The 22,546-nt window shown below is 43.6% G+C and overlaps 1 protein-coding gene across 2 annotated transcripts in view; it reads right to left on the bottom strand.

Moving 5' to 3' along the window:
• The window catches only part of ARHGEF7 (Rho guanine nucleotide exchange factor 7), a 166,956-nt gene that overhangs the window by 104,912 nt on the left and 39,498 nt on the right, over positions 1 to 22,546 (bottom strand). For both annotated transcript variants that reach the window (XM_073556843.1, XM_073556842.1), the window contains exon 3: positions 10,224 to 10,308. In XM_073556843.1, coding sequence (XP_073412944.1) covers positions 10,224 to 10,308 — 85 coding nt within the window. The remainder of the gene's footprint in view (positions 1 to 10,223; positions 10,309 to 22,546) is intronic.

Genomic DNA, 22,546 nt, shown 5'->3' with positions numbered 1-22,546 from the left:
AGGCTGGGAGCCGGCAGGGGCCGGGGCTAAGCGGCACCGTGCGCTGCGTGGAATAAACGCTAGTGTGAAACTAGCCTAACACACCCTAAACAGCTGTTGGCTGAAAGCTAGTGACTGCTACATTATCAGAGGTCATGCACACAATGCATCCCTGGGAACGGAACTTGCTGGCAGCGTCTTGAGGGCCGGGAGGACTCCGGGGGCCGACAGAAAGCGAATATATCCCTATTTTTTTTTTATTATTATTACTTTTAACATTCCATGTTTTACTATTGATGCTGCATAGGCAGCATCAATAGTAAAAAGTTGGTCACACTTGTCAAGCACTATGCTTGACAAGTGTAACCAACCTGTCACTTTTCCAAGCGATGCTTCAAATCACTTGGAAAAGCGCTAGCACTCTGCAAACTAAAAACGCATGCAAGTTCCGCATGTGTTTTACCCGCAGCGGGGAGTTGCGGAAATGCTGCGGACAATTCCGCAGCATTTCTGCAACATGGGCACATAACCTTAATGTGGGAAGGGGAGATACAGCTGCGGCAGTAAATATAAAATCAGTTCATAGATAAGGAGTGTGGAAGTTTTATGGTCATCCGATTGAGGTCTGGTACAGGGTTGTGATCCCCAAAACGGTCTGAGGAGCATATTCCGTAAAGGGAAGCTTGTCAGCAGGATTGTGCTGAGTAACCCTACAGTGTGTCAGGTTGGCACCGTTAAACTCATTAAAATGATACCTGGGTGATGAAATCCATCTTGTGGTTGTTGTTTAATCGTTCTTTTCAGTTAACGATATGCTCATGTTTCAGGGCGGCCTGTGGTGGGGTTCTGCATGTGGTTATCTGCTTACATATTCATCTATATGGCTCTTTGATAGGTCACTGATCCCTCAGTGACCTGCCCCCTATTTTAAATACTGAATATAATAGGCTTTGGGGAAAAATAAATAAATTCACATTTAGCAGGCAGGTGTCTGCGCTGTAGCATGATCAAGTGTATAATGTCCACTTAATTATTTTATTTGGTGATGTACATGTATTCATTAAAAAAAAAAAAAAAAAAAAAAAAAAAACACTCAAAATGGCACCAGCAGCTCCTGCAGAGTATCATCTATCAGCAATCCGATTCCTAGCGCGCAAGCGATGCAGGCGCCATTTTGCTAGAGGAAAGAAAAAGTGTCACCACCAAGATGGCGCCGGCAGCTGCTTCATAGTAGCATCCTCACACACTGACATGTGCACAGATCCATTCACTTTAAAAGTCATATGGCGTTAAGTTTCTCTCGAGTCTCTCCATACGGCTAACTAGTAATGTACAGCCAAATATGGGGTATTTCCACGTTCAGCAGAAAGTGTGGGACAAATTTTGGTGCCATTTTTACCCACTTCTTGTGTGAAAATGTAAAATCTTTGGCTAAAACAAAATTTTGGCAGTAAAAATGCAGTTATTTTGTCTTCATTGCCCAATGGTATAAAATTCTGTGACACACTCATGGTGTCAATATGATCACTGCACTTCTAGATGAATTCATTGAGGTGTAGTTTGTAAAATTGGGTCACTTATGGGGGGGTTCTGCTGTTTTGGCACCTCATGAGCTCTCCCAGTGGGTCATGGTACCTGCAAACCATAACAGTAAAAAATGGCATTCTTGCCTTCTGAGCTTTGCACTGTGCCTGAAAAATATTTCCCGATTACATGTAGAGTATTGGCGTACTGAGGAAAAAACGGATCTCAGTTTGCTGTAAAAAAAAAAAAAAAAAAATTCCTATTAGCCCTTAGAAAAATTAAAAACTTGAGACTAAAACAACATTTTAGTGGTAAAGATGTATGGTAATTTATTCTTTCTTCACTGCTCAGTGGTAAAAAAAAATTCTGTGAGGCATATGTGGTGTCAATATGATCACTTCTCCCCTAGATGAATTAATTGGGGAGTGTAGTTTTGTAAAATGAATTCACATATAGGGGGAGGGGCGGTATCTGTTGTTCTGGCACTTCAGGGGCTCTGCCAATGTGATATGGCACCTTCAAACCATTCCAGCAAAATCTGAACTCCAATTTGGCACCTTTTCCCTTCTGAGCTTTGCACTGTGCCTCAAAAGTAGTATTCCCCTACATATGGGGTATATCGGCTTACGCAAGAGAAATTGCACATTGACTTTTGTGATCCAATTTCTCCTGTTACCCTTGGTAAAATAAAAAAATTATGGGTGAAAAGATCATTTTTGTGTAAAAAATATGATTTTTTTTATTTCACGGCTCTACGTTATAAACTTCTGTGAAGCACTTGGAGGATCAAAGTGCTCACCACACATCTAGACTCCTTGGGGGGTCTTGTTTTCAAAATGGGGTCACTTGAGGGAAGTTTCTACTGTTTAGGCACATCAGGGGCTCTCCAAAGACGACATGGTGTCCAATCTCAATTTCAGCCAATTTTGCGTTGAAAAAGTCAAACGGTGCTCCTTCCCTTACGAGCTCTGCAATGCGCCCAAACAGGTTTACCTCCACATATGGGGTATCAGCATACTCAGGACAAAATGCACAACAACTTTTGGAGTCCAATTTCTCCTGTTACCCTTGGTAAAATAAAAAACTTTGGATCAGAAGTAAACTTTTAGTAAAAAAAATTCTTGAATGTGGTTTTGAGCACCTTGAGAGGTGCAGTTTTTAGAATGGTGTGACTTTTGGGTATTTTCTATCGTATAGACCCCTCAAAGTTACTTCAAATGTGATCCCTAAAAATAAAAATTGTTGTAAAAATGAGAAATCGCTGGTCAACTTTTAACCCTTATAACGCAAGGAAAAAAAATTGGGTTCCAAATTTTTCTGATGTAAAGTAAACCTGTGGGAAATGTTACATATTACTGTATATACTCGTGTATAAGCCGACCCCCCTAATTTTGCCACAAAAAAACTGGGAAAACTTATTGACTCGTGTATAAGCCTAGGGTGGAAAATGCAGCAGCTACTGGTAAATTTCAAAAATAAAAATAGATACCAATAAAAGTAAAATTAATTGAGACATCAGTAGGTTAAATGTTTTTGAATATCCATATTGAATCAGGAGCCCCATATAATGCTCCATACAAAATACACCCCATATAATGTTGCACAAAGGTTAATAATGGCCCCATAAGATGCTCCATAGAATAATATGCCCCATATAATGTTCCATAAAGGTTATGTGTTATGATGAGTCGCCGAAGGAGGAAAAAACAAAATACCAGATAAGTCAAGAAAAACCAGAGAGGTTGGCAGCTATCGGATTGCAGACCCCTGAACCTATCCACAACAACTAGCAGTAGACGTGGGGGGTTCCTACGGTGCTCTAGACCCCTCGATCACAGCCGGAGAGCTACATAGCCTAAAGACAGAAAGGGGAAAAACTAAACTGCCCCAGAGCAGACCCCAAAGCAATAGGCAGCCCCCAACATATAATGACGGTGAAGCAAGATGAAAACACTAACACAGATAGAAAGATAGGTTGAGCAAATGATGGGGCCCAAGATAACTACATAGGACAGGATAGGAAAGCTGCTGTCTGCCATCCGCAAAAACCCTATCAAAATGAGCCAACCGACTGATAGGAAAAACAGGCCCTGAAGTCGCTAGGCTTCAAAAGACTATATCAGCACTCAGGTATATTCTGAAGACAGAGCAAAAGATCAACAGATCAGAGACAAAAATGGAATTCAGCTCACCCCCGGCCGGGGATGGCAGAACTCCCAAAAAACAAGGCAAGACAAAAACAAAACTGAAGAGTACAAAGCAGAGCAGAAAAACTTAGCTTTGAGATGCAGGAATCAGACTGGTCTCCAAGAATCCAGCAGGAAAATCACCAGCCAGGAAGAAGGGTGTCGGCAGCCTTATATCCAGTCCTCAATTCCAGCCACCCAGTTATCATCTAGCTGCCCAGGTGTTTGGTAATCAGTCTCACTACCTTCCTTCACAAGAGGAGGGAGTTCATCAGACCTCAATGGTGAAGGGAAAAATGAACTCACAACAGTTATGGCTCCATAAGATGCTCCATAGATGATGCTCCATGGATTATGCTTCCATAAGATGCCCCATAGATTATGCCCCCATATACTGCTCCATAGATTATGCCCCCATATACTATGCCCCCATATGCTGCCCCATAGACTATGCTCCCATATGCTGCCCCATAGACTATGCCCCCATATGCTGCTCCATAGATTATGCCCCCATATACTGCTCCATAGATTATGCCCCCATATACTGCTCCATAGATTATGCCCCCATATGCTGCTCCATAGAATATGCCACATATATTATGCCATATGCTGCTGATGCAAAAAAATGCCACTCACCTCTCCTGCTCAGGACCCGGCACCTGTGATATTCACCTGTCCGGGGTCCATCGCTGCTCACCACTGTCTGTCCTTCCTCTGTCAGTGACTGTTCAGCCAGCAGAGGGGCGGAGCGCACTAACCACGTCACCACGTCCCCTGCTGGCTAAACATCACTGACACAGGAAGCAGCTGACGGCGGTGAGCAGTGTGGGAACGAGGAGAGGTGAATATCGCTATACTCACCAGTCCTGGAACGTCTCTGCAGCCTCGCATCTCCACTGTCTCCCTTCCTGCCTTCTGCGGTCACGTGATACCGCTCATTACCACTCATGAATATGTGCATATTCATGAGTTTAATGAGCAGTACCACGTGACCGCTGAAGGCAGGAAGGGAGACAGTGGAGAAGCGAGGGGGCTGCAGAGAGTGCCAGGATGGGTGAGTATGATCTGTGACACCCCCGCGCCCCCTCCCCCCGCTGACCCCCAGGTATATGACTTGTGTATAAGCCGAGAGGGGGACTTTCAGCCCAAAAAATGGGCTGAAAATCTCAGCTTATACACGAGTATATACGGTAAGTATTTTGTGTGACATATCTCTGTGATTTAAGGGCATGAAAATTCTAAGTTGGAAAATTATGAAATTTTCTAAGTTTTCGCCAAATTTCCATTTTTCACAAATAAACGCAAGTAATATCAAATATATTTTACCTCTATCATGAAGTACAATATGTCAGGAGAAAACAAATGTCAGAATCACTGGGATCCATTGAAGAGTTCCAGAGTTATTACCTCACAAAGGGACAGAGGTTAGAAATGTAAAAAAATTGGCCTGGTCGTTAACGTGCAAACCACCCTCGGGGTAAAGGGGTTAAACAACCACAACATGGATTTCATCAATCCAGGTATCATTTTAAATCAGTATAATGGCGCTGACCTGACAGTGTCTGTAGGCAACTGTGTACAATCTTGCTGACAGGTTCCCTTTAAAGTATCTATTGGCCAACAATGTACAAATTATGTATATATATATATATATATACACACACACACACACACGCGCACACACAACACCTCAGCAGACACTGACATGGTGGGAGAAATCTAGCATCCCCGGGAACATAAGCTCCCAGCCATTGTCTGCCCCTCTGAAAGGAGCAGAGAGCACATGACAGAGATGAATCCCCCCCACCCTCCCTGCCCATATCCCCATCACACATCCTCCATCCCGTAGGCACATCTTCCCTCTTAAAAGAATCATTGGTATGGAAGTCAGAGCAAATCCATCCAGGGCTTTGGTTTTGACCCCAGGCCTCTTTTAAAGGGATCCCTGCTATGGAAGTTAGGACCGTTCCACTCCGCTCTGTGGTTCTGACCGCAGGCTCTCTTAAAGGGATCTCCTGTATGGAAGTTAGGGCAAATCCCTCAATGCTCTGATTCTGACCCCAGGGTTCTATTAAAGGGATCATTGGTATGCAAGTCATGGCAAATCCACTCCGCGCTCTGGTTCTGATCACAGTCTCTCTTAAAGGGATCCCCGGTATGGAAGTGAGGTCAAATCCACTCTTTGCTTTGGTACTGACCCCAGGCCTCTCAAAGGGATTTCCGGTATGGAAGTTAGTGGGATATTAGTGGTAGTTGTCTGGTGGCCCTGGCTGACGGGATGATGTGGGATATTAGGGGTAGTAGTCCGGTGGCTTTGACAGGATGATATGGGATATTAGGGGTAGTAGTCTGGTGGCTCTGGCTGACAGGACGATGTGGGATATTAGGGGTAGTAGTCCGGTGGCTCTGACGGGATGATGTGGTATATTAGGGGTAAAACCAATCACTAAGCATCTTTCATTTCACCAGAGCTGTTTAAAAGATGAAAGCTGAGCTGTGATTGGTTGCTATGAGTAGTAGTTTTCCTTGTAGACAGTTGTGGTAACTGAGGCCTATTATTCTTATCATTTCTATGGTGTTAGCGTCCTTCTGTAAAGCTGGAAATAACACAATTTATTACCTTGCGTACACAGACCACCCTCTGACACAGACTGCACGGGGAGCCCAGTATCACACAGGATAGGATTAGATACACGGCTCAGCAGTCAGTATCACACTCAGCAGACACACAGGATAGGATTAGATACACAGCTCAACAGACACACGATAGGATTAGATACACAGCTCAGCAGACAGTATCACAGGATAGGATTAGAGACAGCTCAGCCGTCAGTATCACACAGGATAGGATTAGATACACGGCTCAGCAGACACACAGGATAGGATTAGATACACAGCTCAGCAGACACACAGGATAGGATTAGATACACAGCTCAGCAGACAGTATCACAGGATAGGATTAGAGACAGCTCAGCAGTCAGTATCACACAGGATAGGATTAGATACACGGCTCAGCAGACAGTATCACAGGATAGGATAAAGGGCCTGTCACACTAAGCGATATCGCTAGCAATATCTCTGTAACGTCACTGGTTTTTGTGACGTAGCAGCGATATTGCTAACGATATCACTATGTGTGATATTTACCTCCGACCGGCTCCCCCGCTGGTTATCGCTGATCGCACGAGAACGTCCTGGACCGTTTCTCGTCATCAGCTTCCTGCTGGGCTTCCTGTGGCGCCGACGAGCGACGCGTGGACTCAGGCGGGAGGACGTCAGGATCGCCTCGTCTGACAGGTAAGTAACGACCCCCAACCGCTGCTATGTCGCTGGTGAGATCTGCCTGTGTGGCAGCTCACTAGCGACCACTTACCAATACACCAGCGATCCTGACCGCGTCATAGCGCTGGTCGGGATCGCTGGTGCATCGCTAAATGTGACAGTACCTTTATAGACAGCTCAGCAGTCAGTATCACACAGGATAGTATTAGATACACAGCTCAGGAGACAGTATAACACAGGGCAGGATTAGATATATCTGCTCAGCAAACGGTATCACACAGGACAGGATTAGATACACAGCTCAGCAGATGGTATCACTCAGGATAGGATTATATACACAGCTCAACAACAGGTTGTCCCAAAGGAGAGGACATTTTCATTCCAAGAATTCCATTTATTCCATCTGATTTGCCTTATTATTTTAAAACGCCTCCAGTTTCCACGTTGACTGGCATTTGCAATGTCCATTAACAAGGCTCAGGGACAGTCCTTGAAAGTAGTAGGGATCGATTTGCAATCTCCATGCTTTTCTCATGGTCAACTTTGCGTGGCCTGTTCAAGAGTTGGAACTGCTAAAAATCTGTTCATCTTTCCACCGAAAGGAAAAACCAAAAATGTTGTTTATCAAAAGGCTCTTGAATGAGTTGAAAATAAAATACTATCAAATACTCATGTGTATGGGGCCTTTACTTTTAGCTAATAAAAATTGATCAGCCAATAGCAGTAAAACCTCACTGGAGTCCACAGCATCCCAGCAACCTGCTAACAAAGATCAGCAACCTAATACACAAAAACCGAGCCTTCATTTTGCAGTTTATAAACATGTTTGTCTACATTTTAGAGCAGTTTTCTTTTTTTTCTGTTAAAAGTGAAACCTTATAAAAATGGTTGTCCTTTGATTTCCATAAGCATGTACTGCAGACCCTTTTAGGGAGGCAGAACAATAGACATTGACTACCAATATGGCCTGGATGAAATAAGTAAAGTAGTGTGAACCATTGGTCATTCCTGTCAGGAAGAAGAGCTAAACAGGATGTCCGTCTTCCACCACTGCCCTGACTTGCATACTCATTGTTCGCTGCCTGCTGCTTAAAAAGGAAGCAGCTGGGAGACAAAGCAGGACGCCTGTATGTATACAAGTGGGAACAAATATCGCGCACACCCGTAACACAGGTCTCGGCTCCACATAAATAAGGACCAGGAAGGAGCTTGCCCTGCGTGAAATGTCCCTAAAGAAAACAACCAACTACACAAGCTCTGTGACATCAAAACAACGTCGAAAAGGCAGACAAGTAAATTCATTCTGCACTTCTGTACAAGTGATTATGTACGCAAGCAAATCCCATAAACGGCAACATAGCCTGAAGAAGTATTTTGCTTCACATTTTGCAGCCCCACACTGAAGATACCGAGACAATGATATACATTCATTGATGTACAATGCCCAAAACAGCCAGCGCCAATTCTATCATTACATTTATTAACAAGAGAACCACAGACGTAACCAACACTTATTACAGCCCATTTCACACAGCTTAATAGAGAAAAACAAAAAAAGGTCTCTTATGATTTGCAATATAATTTATTAGAAGTTGTCTGGCCCTATCCTTAAAGGGAATCTGTCACCCCATTTTTGGACTATCAGCTCCAGACACCGTCATCAGGGGCTTAGCTACAGCATTCTGTAATGCTGTAGATAAGCCCCCGATGTAATCTGAAAGATATGAAAAACGAGTTAGATTATACTCACCGAGGGGTGGTCCGGGTCCGGTTTTGGTCCGATGGGTGTCGCGGTCTGGCGCCTCCCATCTTGTAGTGATGACGTCCTCTTCTTTGCTTCCCGTCGTGGCTCCGGAGCAGGCGTACTTATCTGCCCTCAACAGGGCAGAGCAGTGCGCATTCGCAGGAGCCACAACGAGAAGCAAAGAAGAAGACGTCACCATTAGAAGATGGGAGGCGCCAGACCAGACAGCTACACCCATCGGACCAAAACCGGACCCGAACCACCCCTGGGTGAGTATAATATAACTCATTTTTCTTATCTTTCAGGTTACATCGGGGGCTTATCTACAGCATTACAGAATGCTGTAGATAAGCCCCTAATGGGGTGACAGATTCCCTTTAAAGGGAACCAGTCAAACCCAGAAACACCATTTACCTGCATATATAGTGGCAATCTGTAAGTAAATGGCATTTAAATCAAGTCTGGAAAATTTACTGGAGTAGCGACTACGACTATAGGGAGAGAATGAAGGTCTATTCTCCCTACAGTCACTGGGGCGGTACAAGGAGCTGATACAGACCCCGCTGTAATCACTCCACGGCGCACTGACCACCAATGACAGGAAAGAAGTGGCTGGAGGTAGAATAGAATTTCTTTTGCTCCCTGTAACCAGCAAGCCATCTTAACTAGATTTATAATACCACTATATTTGCAGGAAATAACTAGAATCTGTCATGTTCAGAAATGCTAAGATGTCATCTATATTGGATGGTTGGATAAGGTGTCCCCTCCATTGCCCACCAGGCACAGCGCTGTACATTTTGTAGTGGCAGTGCGTAGTATTACAGCTCTCTGTAGCTCATTCTACAGAGAAGGACAGAGCTGCAATACCAGGAAAAGCCACTACAAAATATGAGGCGCAAAACGATAATAAATCGTTATGACAAGTGACGCTTGTCTACAGCCCATAATTCTGACATGAAGACATTAACTGTAAAATGATGATAATGACAGTTAAAATAATTCATGCAAGTTTCTTCCGCTTCAAAAAAAAAAAAAAAAAAAAAGTCATGGACCCCTTTATTTTTTTTTTTTACTGACAAGACAAAAAACTTGCCCTATTTTTACAGACAGTCCTGGGATTTCTGGACTGTTAACTCTGGTTACGAGTCAAATTCCCAAAAATCTGATATACAGAGGTAATCCATACAATATCAAAGTATATCAACCCTTCTGCCGAAAATGACAGATCTAAAGCTGCCCACCTATAACAGAATAGCCTGAAAAAAGATTTTTATGCAATTGGCAAAAATCATTTTATCAGTGGGAAGTCACATATTTGGAGCAGCATTTCTCCAAATCTATGAAATCTACTACCGGTAAAAAAGACAAATTATAAAGCATGAACAAAGTCTAATTTTAGGCCTACAGCAGTAATCATCAATCATAATTGCTCAGATATCCATGCTAACTTTTGGGTCCAGGGCCAGACCTAAACATGGCAGCAGAAATACCATCTAGGCACATACCTGCTGTGACTTTATTCAGGAGGACTAAGGAATTCAGCACTCTGTTGAAGTTCTGCCCTTGATACAGGTCATTGGCCTCAAAGGTCTGAAAAATAAAAACAAGTGAAATGGTAATGTCTCTGCCCCATGTAATACATTGTGCTCTTCATTGCATCTCATTATGGCTACTGCCAAATATGGACTCTGGTCAATCTCACACAAGACCTGACCAAACAAACCATCCTGTGATTTGCCTTTGCAGAAATGTAAGCAAGTTTCAGTCACATATAACTCAGATTACGGTCATTAAAGGGAAGCGGTCACTGCATTTGAGCGTTTAGAGCTATTAATATGGGCATACAGATTGCAGGCAGCTGAAACTAGTCGCACCTGTTTGCCTCCTTGTTCAGTAAAAATCAGGTTTGGTAACTTTATGTTAATGAGATCTTCCAGGCTATGGGGAGTATCCTGCCCAGAAGAGAACACTGCCTCCTCACTCATACTAGATTTCTCCTCCCCACTCTTCATGACAGGTGCGAGTCCAGAAATCACGCGCCTGCGCATTTTGCCTGCCATCGCTCCTCTGCACTGTTCCACTTTTCTCTGGGCACCGACCTCAATCTTTTTTGTGCGCAGGCGCTGGAGTCACTAATTTCCGGTCCAAGTCTTCTCCAGTGCGTACACCCAGCTTTTTTCCTCCCGCCCTGCATAGTACACGTCATTTCCGATGCTCCGAGAGAGCTACCTGGCACGATTATTACTGTACTGGGACATTGAAAAATGACATGCTTACTATGCAGGGATGGAGGAAGGAAGTTGGCTGTGCATCTTTTCTGCGTGCCGAAGAACAGTGGAATCGGAGCTTACAGTGAAACTCCGGCACCTGCGCACAACAAAATTGAAGTCAGTGCCCTGAGAAGGGTGGAACGGTGCAGAGGAGCGACGGTAGGCAGAATGCGCAGGATTTCCAGCCGCACACCTGACATCACAGGTACACTGTGAAAAGAGGGGAGGAGAAATATGGTATAATGAAGAGAGGAGGCAATCTTACTATCCGGGCAGGATACATCCCATAGTCTGGCAGATCTAATTAATATAAAGAGATGAAACATGATTTTCACAGAACAAGGCATCATCCAGGAAGCATTTAGGTATGACTAGTTTCAGCTATATACAACCTGTATGCCCATATTAATAGCGCTAAACGCTCAAATGGAGACAGATTCCCTTTGCAGGAAATGCTTCAGTTGGATTTTAATCACCCTCTCGCCCCAAACTATTTCTTTTAAATACCAGCCCAGCAATACCAATAGATGGTCAGTCCATTCCTCACTTATTGGGAAATCAGTGTTTGAATTGCTATAAGGCTAAAGAGCTATTGTAAATGTCAAGCCTCTGTCACTCCAATTCTATTACTCGCATAGCGCTGCCTCCTTCTGCTTGAACAAGGACTCCTTGGCCTGAAGTCGCACAGCATGGAAGATATCAGTCAAGCAGGAGGGGCAGCAGTCGGTGAGGAATAGAGCTGGAGCGACAGAGGCTTCCGATCTAAAACAGCTGTTCAGCTCCAATTGAGTATCAATTCAAACAGATGTTGCAGTAATGGAGGAATAAACTGGCCATTTAAAGGTATTAATGAACTTGTCTTTGAAGAGCTACATTTGGATTTACATAGTTTTAAGCCATGTATAGGCGCTCGGTGCATCATGGGTGTGGCCAAAAATGGAAATACATCTTCTCACTTGCTTGTTTTCCATCCATCTCCACCCTTATTAAGCCAGAGCTATCAAAGCAGAGGAGGGGGGTTAAAGATAAAGGAATATAAGCAGGTGGGAAGGTGCATTTACATTTTTAGCCATGAAAAGATGCACCGAGCACCTGTACTTGGTTTGAATAGTCATTCTTTGCTGATAGAGTCCATTCAATGCCCGTCAACAGTTGCAAAAAATCCAAATCTGCTGGAATTTTGGTTACATCTGACTCAGTGTGATCAGTGCACAACAATCATTTCTAATGAGACATTAGTCGTGTAACAGGAATAATCAGAGTCAACATATACCAGCCTAACAATTGAAGAAAATGGGTAAGATCTGAACATCTCGATACATGAAAGAAGATGTTGAACACTACAATTACATCATTAGGAGAAATTTATCAACACTGATTCAAGAGAAAATTGGAGATTTTTCGCATAGCAACCAATATAAAAATGTACAGGAATATGAACGGAAGTGTCACCGAACCTTCATCATGGAAGACTTCATGAAAGACGCTGCTCTCCAAATCTTGTCCAGCAATGAAATGAATAACAGGATATTCCAGCCTTAGTCTAGGCTTCCTGTCCATGCACAGTCATACAGAGATTAGTTAACTGGAAACAATATGATTGGAGGATGCAGTGTATACCTCTGCAATGTGGAAACCGGCCTCTCCAACCCATGGAAAAGAAGCACACTAATAGGCAATCTATATTGTGTGGGTTTGCTTCTTAAATATTGCACTCACTTCCTCCATTAAAAAAAATCAATCAATCATATAGGAAAAACCAGCATCATCATATTTGCATCACAGGAAGAACCCACAAATGGGAAGTCATCGATAAATGGAGTCGCCACACAACTGCAGGAACAGTTAAAAGAGTAATTAGAAAGACTATAATCCTCAGGGCAAAGTCTGTGAGATCACCAACAATACTCTACAGAAAGGCCTATTGTGGCAGCAGGTTTAGGTTCACGATCCACAGCAATTTTTACATGCAAAGAACCACATTCAGGCAGTAAGTTTCAACTTAGGTGTCGCTCTGTTGTGTTAGAGGGAACCGGTCACCAGGTTTTCCCTAGTATAAATTAAAGCCACCACACTTAACTGCTCTATTACCACAGCCCATCGACCTGCCTCAAACTCCCCCTGCATCTACCAAAATATATCTGGTCCGACAGGCATCCTTTTTCTTTTCTCAGCACCTCTGCAATCCCTGCAGCTATGGTCCTCCTGGCTTGATTGATGTGAATGACGTGTCTTACATCATCCACAGAATGCCAAAATCTTGTATGACAGCAGTTGAAATGCAAGCCTGCACGGGCACTCTATCCTCTGCACAACTAAAGGCATAGCAAACTTCTGCGCAGTGTACACACTAGCACAGACTTCACTTTCAGGTTAAATGGTGCCTTACAGGACTTCGGGCAGAGCACAGGGCAACTGCACAGGTAGAAAAATCCCACCGATCAGTGGTTGACGTAGGACGTGTCATCAACATCAATCAAGCCACGAGGACACCAGCTGTCGGAATTGTGGAAGCGCCAAGAGGGGGGGGGGGGGGGGGGGGGGTGGAGATGCCCAACGGACTGTGCCGAATGCTAGAAGCCAGGGCTGTGGAGTCGGTAAGCCAAACCTGCGACTCCGACTCCTCTATTTCCCTTACACCGACTCCACGACTCCGACTCCCACATATCTATAATAATAAATGCCCTAAGCAGCTTCCGGTTGTAACAACTTCCGTCCAGTTGTAACCGGTGACGTCACCGCACACCTCTTTCCATGTTAACCCTCAACACACCACTCCTCCTCAACACACACACTCCTCTCACCTTTCACCATCTCCACTCACGTCCACTCACTCTTTCACTCCACATACGACCCTTTCTCTCACTCCGTCTCTCATACTCACGCCGTCATCGCCGCTGATCCACGATCCCCGACATCTTCTTCCGCCGGCGCCATCCTGGATCCAGACGTCATCCACGCCGGCGACATGTTCTTGCGGCGACGCCATTTTGGATCGGCGAAATCCCGCGATAGTCAAGATGGCGTCGCCGCAAAAACATGTCGCCGGCGTGGAGGACGTCGGGATCCAAAATGGCGTCGGCGAAATCTCGCGAGATTTCGCTGACGCCATTTTGGATCCCGACCGCATCCACGCCGGCGACATGTTCCTGGGGCGACGCTATTTTGGATGAGCGAAATCCCGCGATAATCAAGATGGCGTCGCCGCAAGAACATGTCGCCGGCGAGGACGACGTCGGGATCCAAAATGGCGTCGGCGAAAACTCGCGAGATTTCGCCGACGCCATTTTGGATCCCGACGTCGTCCACGCCGGCGACATGTTCTTGCGGCGACGCCATCTTGATTATCGCGGGATTTCACGATACTCAAGATGGCGTCGCCGCAAGAACATGTCGCCGGCGTGGACAACGTCTGGATCCAGGATGGCGCCGGCGGAAGATGATGTCGGGGATCGTGGAGCAGCGGCGATGACGGCGTGAGTATGAGAGACGGAGTGAGAGAAGGGGTCGTATGTGGAGTGAAAGAGTGAGTGGAGATGGTGAAAGCAGTGTGTGTGTTGAGGGTTAACATGGCAAGAGGTGTGATGCTATCGCATCTTCCCGATGCGATAGCATCGGGCCATAATCTAGTATTGCTCATATTTAAGTGAAAAATTTATTGTAGTACAATGTGAACATCAGACATTTAATCATTTTTATGATACAATAATCAAGATATTTAGATAGAACATAATATATATTTATTGGAATACAACTTTAGAACACAAAAAACTATAAATTGTAAATATGTAATACACTATGTAATATCGATTGCATATATGTATTGTGTGTGTATATATATATATATATATATATATATATATATATATATATCACTATGTAATTAACTATGTAAGTGGCAAAAACAGTTTTCAACAAAAACATACTAAATAACATTTGTGCAGTCTATGAATTTGTTCTAAGAAATAGTATCGCCTCCATCAGATCCTCCTTCATAGATGACCTCAAATCTGACCTACTAATTTTAAGGCCAGAGAACAACCTCTCTACACTAACTTGGGTTGGAGGCAAAGCCGTAACCACATGGGCAACATCTCTAACAATTTCCGGCTATAAAGGAATTGCCTCATGCACAGTCAGTTTTGATGAACGGTTGAATTTTTCTATTTCTTTGAGAGCAAGTGAAACATTTTGCTGAAATCTGTTCAATCTGCTTGCTATAAGAAACGGAGTGAAACCTTTTTCCTTGCGGCAACGCTTTGCCTGCTCCATGTCATCCAAATACTTGTCAAAGTCAAACTCCTCATCTGATGAGGATGAAGATATGGCAGCAGTAGCACTGTCAGGAACCAAGTCCTCTTGTGCCTGGCAGTCCCCATGTAGGCCACTCATCCTAACTGCTCAGTCAGAGCTTCTTTTCTCCTTAAGGCTATGTGCACACGTAGTTTTTTTGGTGTGCGGATTTTGGAGTGAAAACCGCAGGTAAATCCGCAGGACAAAAGTCCTGTGGTTTAGCCTGCGGTTTTACACCTCATAATGGATGAGGTGTAAAACTGCAGCGTTTCTGCACCAAACAATTGACATGCTGCGGATTGTAAAACGCAGCAAAACCGCGCGGAAAAATCCGCAGCATGTGCACAGCGTTTTTTAATTTCCATAGGAAATAAAGGTACTGTACAACGCAGCAGAATCTGCTGCGGACCCGCAGCTGCAGAAACGCTGCGGAACCGCAGCACAATCCGCACCGTGTGCACATACCCTTAGTAAGCCGTTGATCATCAAGCAGTATACGATGACTTGGATCCACATACACAGCTGCCAGAAAAATTTTATTTTCCAATAACTGTGTGTCTCTCCATTTCATTGAAGCAGAAATTCCATCTGAGATTAAACCTCCTCTTTGGGACAGGAAAAATAGCAAGTTCTTCCACTCTCTTATGAAAATGCCAGGAGTTAAATCCTCAGCTTGTAATTTTTTAGTCACGGAAAATGGGTGATTAAGCAATTCCTTCATTTCAGACACCTGTTTCCATTGACCTTCATTTAGGGTTACCTGAGGGTTCGCCATATCTATAAGAAACGGTTTTAGTTCAAGCAATCGCTCAGTCATTAAATAAGTGCTGCCCCACCGAGTGGCTTGATCGACAATTGCCCCTTTCCCAGCACGTCTCTTCAAGATGGAATCAATTTTAGGGATTCTGGCGGCAATAACCAATTTCCTCACTTTTCCAATCAGATTTCCTGCATGTCCCTCTTGCAGACTCTCTCTTATTGCCAGCTGCAACTTGTGCACAACTTTCTCACTTTCTCCAGTTCGGTGCCCAGGCACCCCTCCCCCTCCTCTCTCTGGTGAGGGCAGCAGAAGACAGGACAGAGGAGGGGAGATTGCCCCCTGCAGTCTGGAGCCGATGCAGGATGGGAGCACTGCAGCATACAAGAGAGTTTTGATAGGTGCGTGCCCCTGCTTCTAGGGGGGGGGGGCAGCTGCCCCCCCTGCCCCTCGCTGGCTACGGCCATGATTCACACACAGCATTTTTGCGGATCTGCTTTTTTGCAGTAAAATGCAATGACTCTGGGCATCCCAGCAAAGTCAATGGGTTTCAAGATATGACATTCAGATACATCGTTTTGTGAGGATCCGTTTTTGGGCTGAATGAGCATTTCAGTTTGTGTGGTGTTTTTCTAATCTGCTTTTGCTATTGAAAACATTATCTATGAGCTCAAAAACCTTTCAGGTGATGTGTTTTTTTAAAAAGCTGATCTGCTTTTGCAGCTGAAAAACGTATTGTAAGGTAGCGCTGTCATTCAAGTAGGGGATACTCGCTCAGCAGCCACAAAATCAGATACGGCACAGGTTTTCCATAAAATCATAGTCCCTTCGGTTTATTCAGCATCATAAACCATGAAAGCAACAGGAAACAGCAAATAGACAGCATAGCGTCCATTACAGAGTTCAGCTCTTTTATCCTGTAGTCATACAAGTCAAGCACTGTTCAATGCGCAGGCTTTCTAGCCACCAAGTTAACTCACCCTGTCAGGGTTTCCTCATGCTGCTTCACCATGCTGCACACGTTCATTCCCTCCAGGGAACTAACAGGCACACGTCGCCATTACTCACAGACACTTGACAGGCTGTTAGCCAGGAAACCCCATCTCAGCGGGACCTTCCACACTGGACCAACCGGGTCCCAGCATTCACCACATGTGACCTACCCTGGCCATCTTACACGGTCCGTAGCCACGCCCACCGGGTCACATGGCTATGACCTCATCACAGGTCCTTGAACCATTCACACACTTTTATCACAACGTTCTCAAACAGACCCCCTGGGTGGGTTTGTAGGTAACTGGGTCCGCCTGTCTCCCCAATTACCTGGAGACTTCTCCCTGACACATTAAAACACCTCTGCAATATCATTGCTGATCAACACACACACGTCTCCATCTCAAGGCCACCCACCTTGAGATACATAACGGTCCTTCAGGATTCTGCCACTCATCCTCTCTTGGGACATCCACAGAGCGCCCCCTAGCGGACACAGTGGTCACTACACCACAGTATCCTCAAAAAACGCAGCAAAAACGCTGTGTGTGAATGTAGCCTTAGATCAGGAATAGAACAGACCTTATAGGACATTTCATAACTTTCCCAAATTCCTATGAAAAAATATTCAGCACATTCTGCATTGAACTACTGTACCCAATTTATTATATATTTTAGGCGTCTGTCCATTTTATACTGACTCCGACTACACCAAAATGAGCACTGACTCAGACTCCACAGCCCTGCTAGAAGCATAAAAGGAATTTTTGGCATATGCCAGGAAAGTTGGGAACCAACATAAAGGTCGATGGACTGCGGTAATATAGCAGTTAAAGGTCGTGCTTTAATTTAAATTGGGAAAATCTGGTGACAGGATCCCTTTAAGGAGCATTTCGATAGATTATTCAGATAGGCAGCATCAAGACATCTGATCAGCTAATTAGAAGTCTTCTAAGCTTTCATTTAATAGCCTATTTAGACAGATGGCCAGAATGATCGGTACTTTGAGAAAACTAACTTCATATGTTGTCAGCAGCATATGTGCTGCCAAGAATGACAAATTTTTAAGCAAGCTAACCCATTTGCCCCGAAGTCTGTTTTCACCTTCCTGACAGAGCCAATTTTTACAATTCTGACTACTGTCCCTTTATGAGGTTATAACTCTGGAACGCTTCAACAGATCTCAGTGATTCTGAGACTGTTTTCTTGCGACATATTGTATTTTATAATAGTGATAAAATTTACTTGATGCGACCTGCGTTTATTTCTGAAAAAAGTGAAAATTTGGCGAAAAGTTTGAGAATTTCGCAATTTTCCAACTTTTCGTTTTTAGGCCCTTAAATCAGAGTCATAACACAGAAAATAGTTAATAAATAATATTTCCCACATGCCTACTTTAACATCAGCAAACTTTTGTAAACAACTTTTTTTGTTAGGAATTTATAAGGGTTAGAAGTTGACCAACGATTTCTCATTTTTACAATAAAATTTGCAAAACCTTCCCTTTTTTTATGGACCACCTCACATTTGAAGTGACTATGAGAGGCCTTTATGGACAGAATATAACCAAGAATGACACCATTGTAAAAACTGCACCCCTCAAGGTGGTCAAAACCACATTCATGAAGTTTATTAACCCTTTAGATGAGTCACAGGAATTTTTGGAATGTGGAAGGAAAAAAATAAACATTTACTTTCTTTTCTTTCAGAAAAAGTTTCCTTTAGACCTAATTTTTTTTTTACTTTTGCAAGAGTAACAGAAGAAAATGGACCATACATTGTGTTGTGCAATTTCTCCTGAGCATGTTGATACCCTACATGTGGTGGAAAACTACTCTTTGGGCACACGGCAGGGCTCAGAAGGGAAGGAGCACCATTTCATTTTTTGAATGTAAAATATGCCTGGCAGTGGACGCCATGTCATGTTTGGAGAGCCCCTGATGTGCCAAACAGAAGAAACCCCCAACAAGTGACCCCATTTTGAAAACTAGACCCCTTAGGGAACTGATCTAGATGTGTATTGAGTACCTTGAATCCCCAGATGCTTCACAGAAGTTTATGTTATGCCGTGAAAATAAAAAAAAATAAAAATAAAAAAAAAAAAAAAACAACACTTCCCACAAAAATCTTTTTTTTTTAGCTACAAATTTTTGTATTTTCACAAGGGAAAAAGGAGAAATGTCTCCATACAATTTGGTGTGCGTTTTCTCCTGAGTATGCCGATACTCCATATGTGCATATGTCGGGGAATACTATTTTTGAGGCACAGCACAAAGCTCAGAAGGGAAGTAGCACCATATGACAGTGCAGATTTTGCTGCACTTGTTTGAGGGTGCCATGTTACATTGACAGAGCCACTGGGGTGCCAGAGCAGCAGAACCCCCCATAAGTGACCCCATTTTACCAATAAAACCTCTCAATGCATTCATCTAGGGGTGCAGTGACTATATTGACACCACAGTTGTGTCACAGACTTTTATACCATTGGACAGTGAAGAATTAATAATTTACAATTTTACCACCAAGATTGTGTTAGCCTTAAGCTTTACATTTTCACACTGGGAAATGGGTAAAAATGGCACCAGAATTTGTCCCACAATTTAAGCTGAATGTAGAAGTACCCCATATGTGGCTGTACAGTACTATGCCATACGGAGTGACTCGGGAGGGATGGAGCGCTATTTGACACCTGGAGCGCAGATTTTCCAACACAAGTTTCTTGATTCCATATAAAGAGCCTCTAAATGCTAGAAAAGCAGAATCCCCTCCCCCTCAAGTGGCCCCATTTTGGAAATTATACCACTTTGGGAATTTATCTACAGATGTAGTGTCGATCTTGACTCCATGGGCGATTTCCAGAAACAAGCAGAAGTGGATGTTGCTGAGTGAAAATTGCAAACTGCCATTGTAATAATTCACACAGTAGGAGAAAGAAGCGCCAAATAGGGTCTTATCCAACAGATGTGTTCGAAATAGTAGTCAGATTGCACTCACCTGATATGTGCGAATTAGAGGCACATAGAATCATCTACCAGCTGCCGCAGATCCACAAAGTCAAACTAGTGACCATAATCATGGTTAAATTACTGGAGATTTTGTGGAATAAATTCCTGAGCTACCGTATAGGATTAAGGAGCAAACAATTCATAAAAGGGTTGACTATTTATTCACAATCTCAACGCGTTTCAAAGTCCAGGACTTCTTCCTAGTGTGACCTGGTGATTCTCTGCCACCGTTCACACTAGGAAGAAGTCCTGTACTTAGAAACGTGTTGAGATTGTGAATAAACCATCAACCCTTTTATGAATTGTTTGCTCCTTAATCCTATATGGCAGCGCAGGAATTTATTCCATGAAATCTCCAGTAATTTAACTAAACTGTCATTGTAGTGTCCAGTACGCTGTAGTGACCAGTAGATTATGCCCAGTCCATGCTTCTGGAGAAATGCACCCGTAAATTAGGCAGGCTCTAATCACTACAGAAATGTCAAACGTGTGCGTTAAATGTGGTTTAGGCACACTGGGGCTCAGAAGGGAGGGGGGCATTTGGATTTGGGAATCGGAGAATTTGCCGAATTTCTTTCAGGGAGCCAGGAACCATTTTGCTTTTCCTGAACTTTTGTGCTACCAGTAACGTGCCTTTTTTGTGGACCGAGACGAAGCGTTTATTGGGAACATTTTACATAACGTTTGGGATTTATCTGGCGCTCTACACTGACAACTTACTTTGGGGTTTCCATCTAAATCTCTGAGTGACAGATGGAACCCATGAGGGATCCATTCACTACAATGAGGCAGTTACTCTTGACTCCGTCTGGCCTCTGTTCAGCGGTGTCCTTTTCAGAAGTGCACAAAACTGTGGCAGTCAGCACGTTTACGCAATCCTAAAAAGACACAGGTCAGATAGCGTCCACTCCACAGTGCCTCGATCTGCCTCATTATAGGGAATCTTCCGCTGGGGATTCTGTCTGAATCACGTATTTCAGAGAATTACACCGAAACCCTCTTGTCTAAGAAATCATAGCAGAGCACAGGATAAATGTGCGCCGAGCCTTACTGCGATCTTTGGGAGGCAGAAAGGAGAAAAAGAAAAAAAAAAAAAAAAAAAAAATCAGCCTGTGAAGAATTGGTTTTATTTATTTTTTTACGCCGTTCCTTGTGTGGTATAAGTGATTAGGCGACTTTATTCTTCAGGTCGTGCGATTACAGCGATACCAGATTTATATCGTGATTTTATGTTTGGCTGCTGTCACACACTAAAAGACGCTTTTTTTTTTCTTGCGAAAACTAGTTTTTGCGTCACCATATTTTGAGAGCTATAATATTTTTATATTTCAGCCGACAGTCATATGAGGGCTTGTTTTTTGCGGGACGAGCTGATGTTTTTATTGGTACAATTTTCGGGCACATGACATTTTTTCATCGCTTTCTACTCTCATTTTTGGGAGACAGAAGGAACAAAAATCAGCAATTCAGGAATTGCTGTTTGTTTTTGTTTTTTATGCTTTTTTACCGTTCCGCGTGTGGTACGGCAGCATTAGGCTAGTTTCACACTAGCGTATGGAGGAGCTGCGGAGGGATGCGGACTTCCTCCTTGAAGCTCCACCCACGGCCGCGCCTCCTCCTGTCAGGTCCGCCTCCATCGGCATACGGCCTGCGTATCCCATCTTTAGCATTGGGTATGCAGGCCGTGCCGATGTATGCGGATGCCTCCGGATGCGTCGTTTTGACGGTGCGGCGACCACACCAAAATGCAACACGTTGCATTCTGCGCAGGACGCCGCACTGTCAAAAGGACGCATGCGGAGGTCTCCACATACATCGGCATGGCCTGCGTACCCAATGCTAAAGATAGGGTACGCAGGCCGCATGCCAACGGAGGCGGAGCTGACCGGAGGAGGTGGGACCGTGGGCGGAGCTTCACTGAGGAAGTCCGCATCCCTCCGCAGCTCTGCCATACGCTAATGTGAAACTAGCCTTATTCTTCGGGTCAGTACAATTACAGCGATACAAAATTTACATTTTTTTATGTCTTGGCGCTTTTACACAAAAACGTAATAGAAAAAATTATTTTTGCATCGCTTTATTCTGAGAGCTATATCTTTTTATTTTTCTGTTGATGGAGCTATATTGGTGGCTTGTTTTTTGCGGGACAAGATGACATTTTCAGCGGTACCATTTTTATTGATACATCCATCTTTTTTTATTGCATTTTATTGCACTTTTTATTTGGCGGTATGATAAAGCTTTGTTTTTTTGCATTGTTTTTTATTTTTTTTAAGGTGTTCACTGAAGGGGTTAACTAGTGGGACAGTTTTATAGAGCAGGTCGTTATGGACACGGAGATACCAAATATGCGTACTATTTTTTTTTTATTTACATAAATGTATTTATTGGTAAAATATTTACTGTTTTCTTTATTTAGGGATTTAAAAAAAAAAAAAATATTTACACTTTTATTTTTTTTTAAACTTTTTTACATTGTCCCAGTATGGGACATTACTATAATTTATCAA

Source organism: Dendrobates tinctorius, unplaced genomic scaffold, assembly GCF_039654945.1.
Source record: "Dendrobates tinctorius isolate UK_male_01 unplaced genomic scaffold, ASM3965494v1 ptg000240l, whole genome shotgun sequence".
NCBI lineage: Eukaryota > Metazoa > Chordata > Amphibia > Anura > Dendrobatidae > Dendrobates > Dendrobates tinctorius.
Note: the sequence above shows the minus strand (reverse complement) of the source record. Positions and strands in the feature narration are given on the sequence as shown.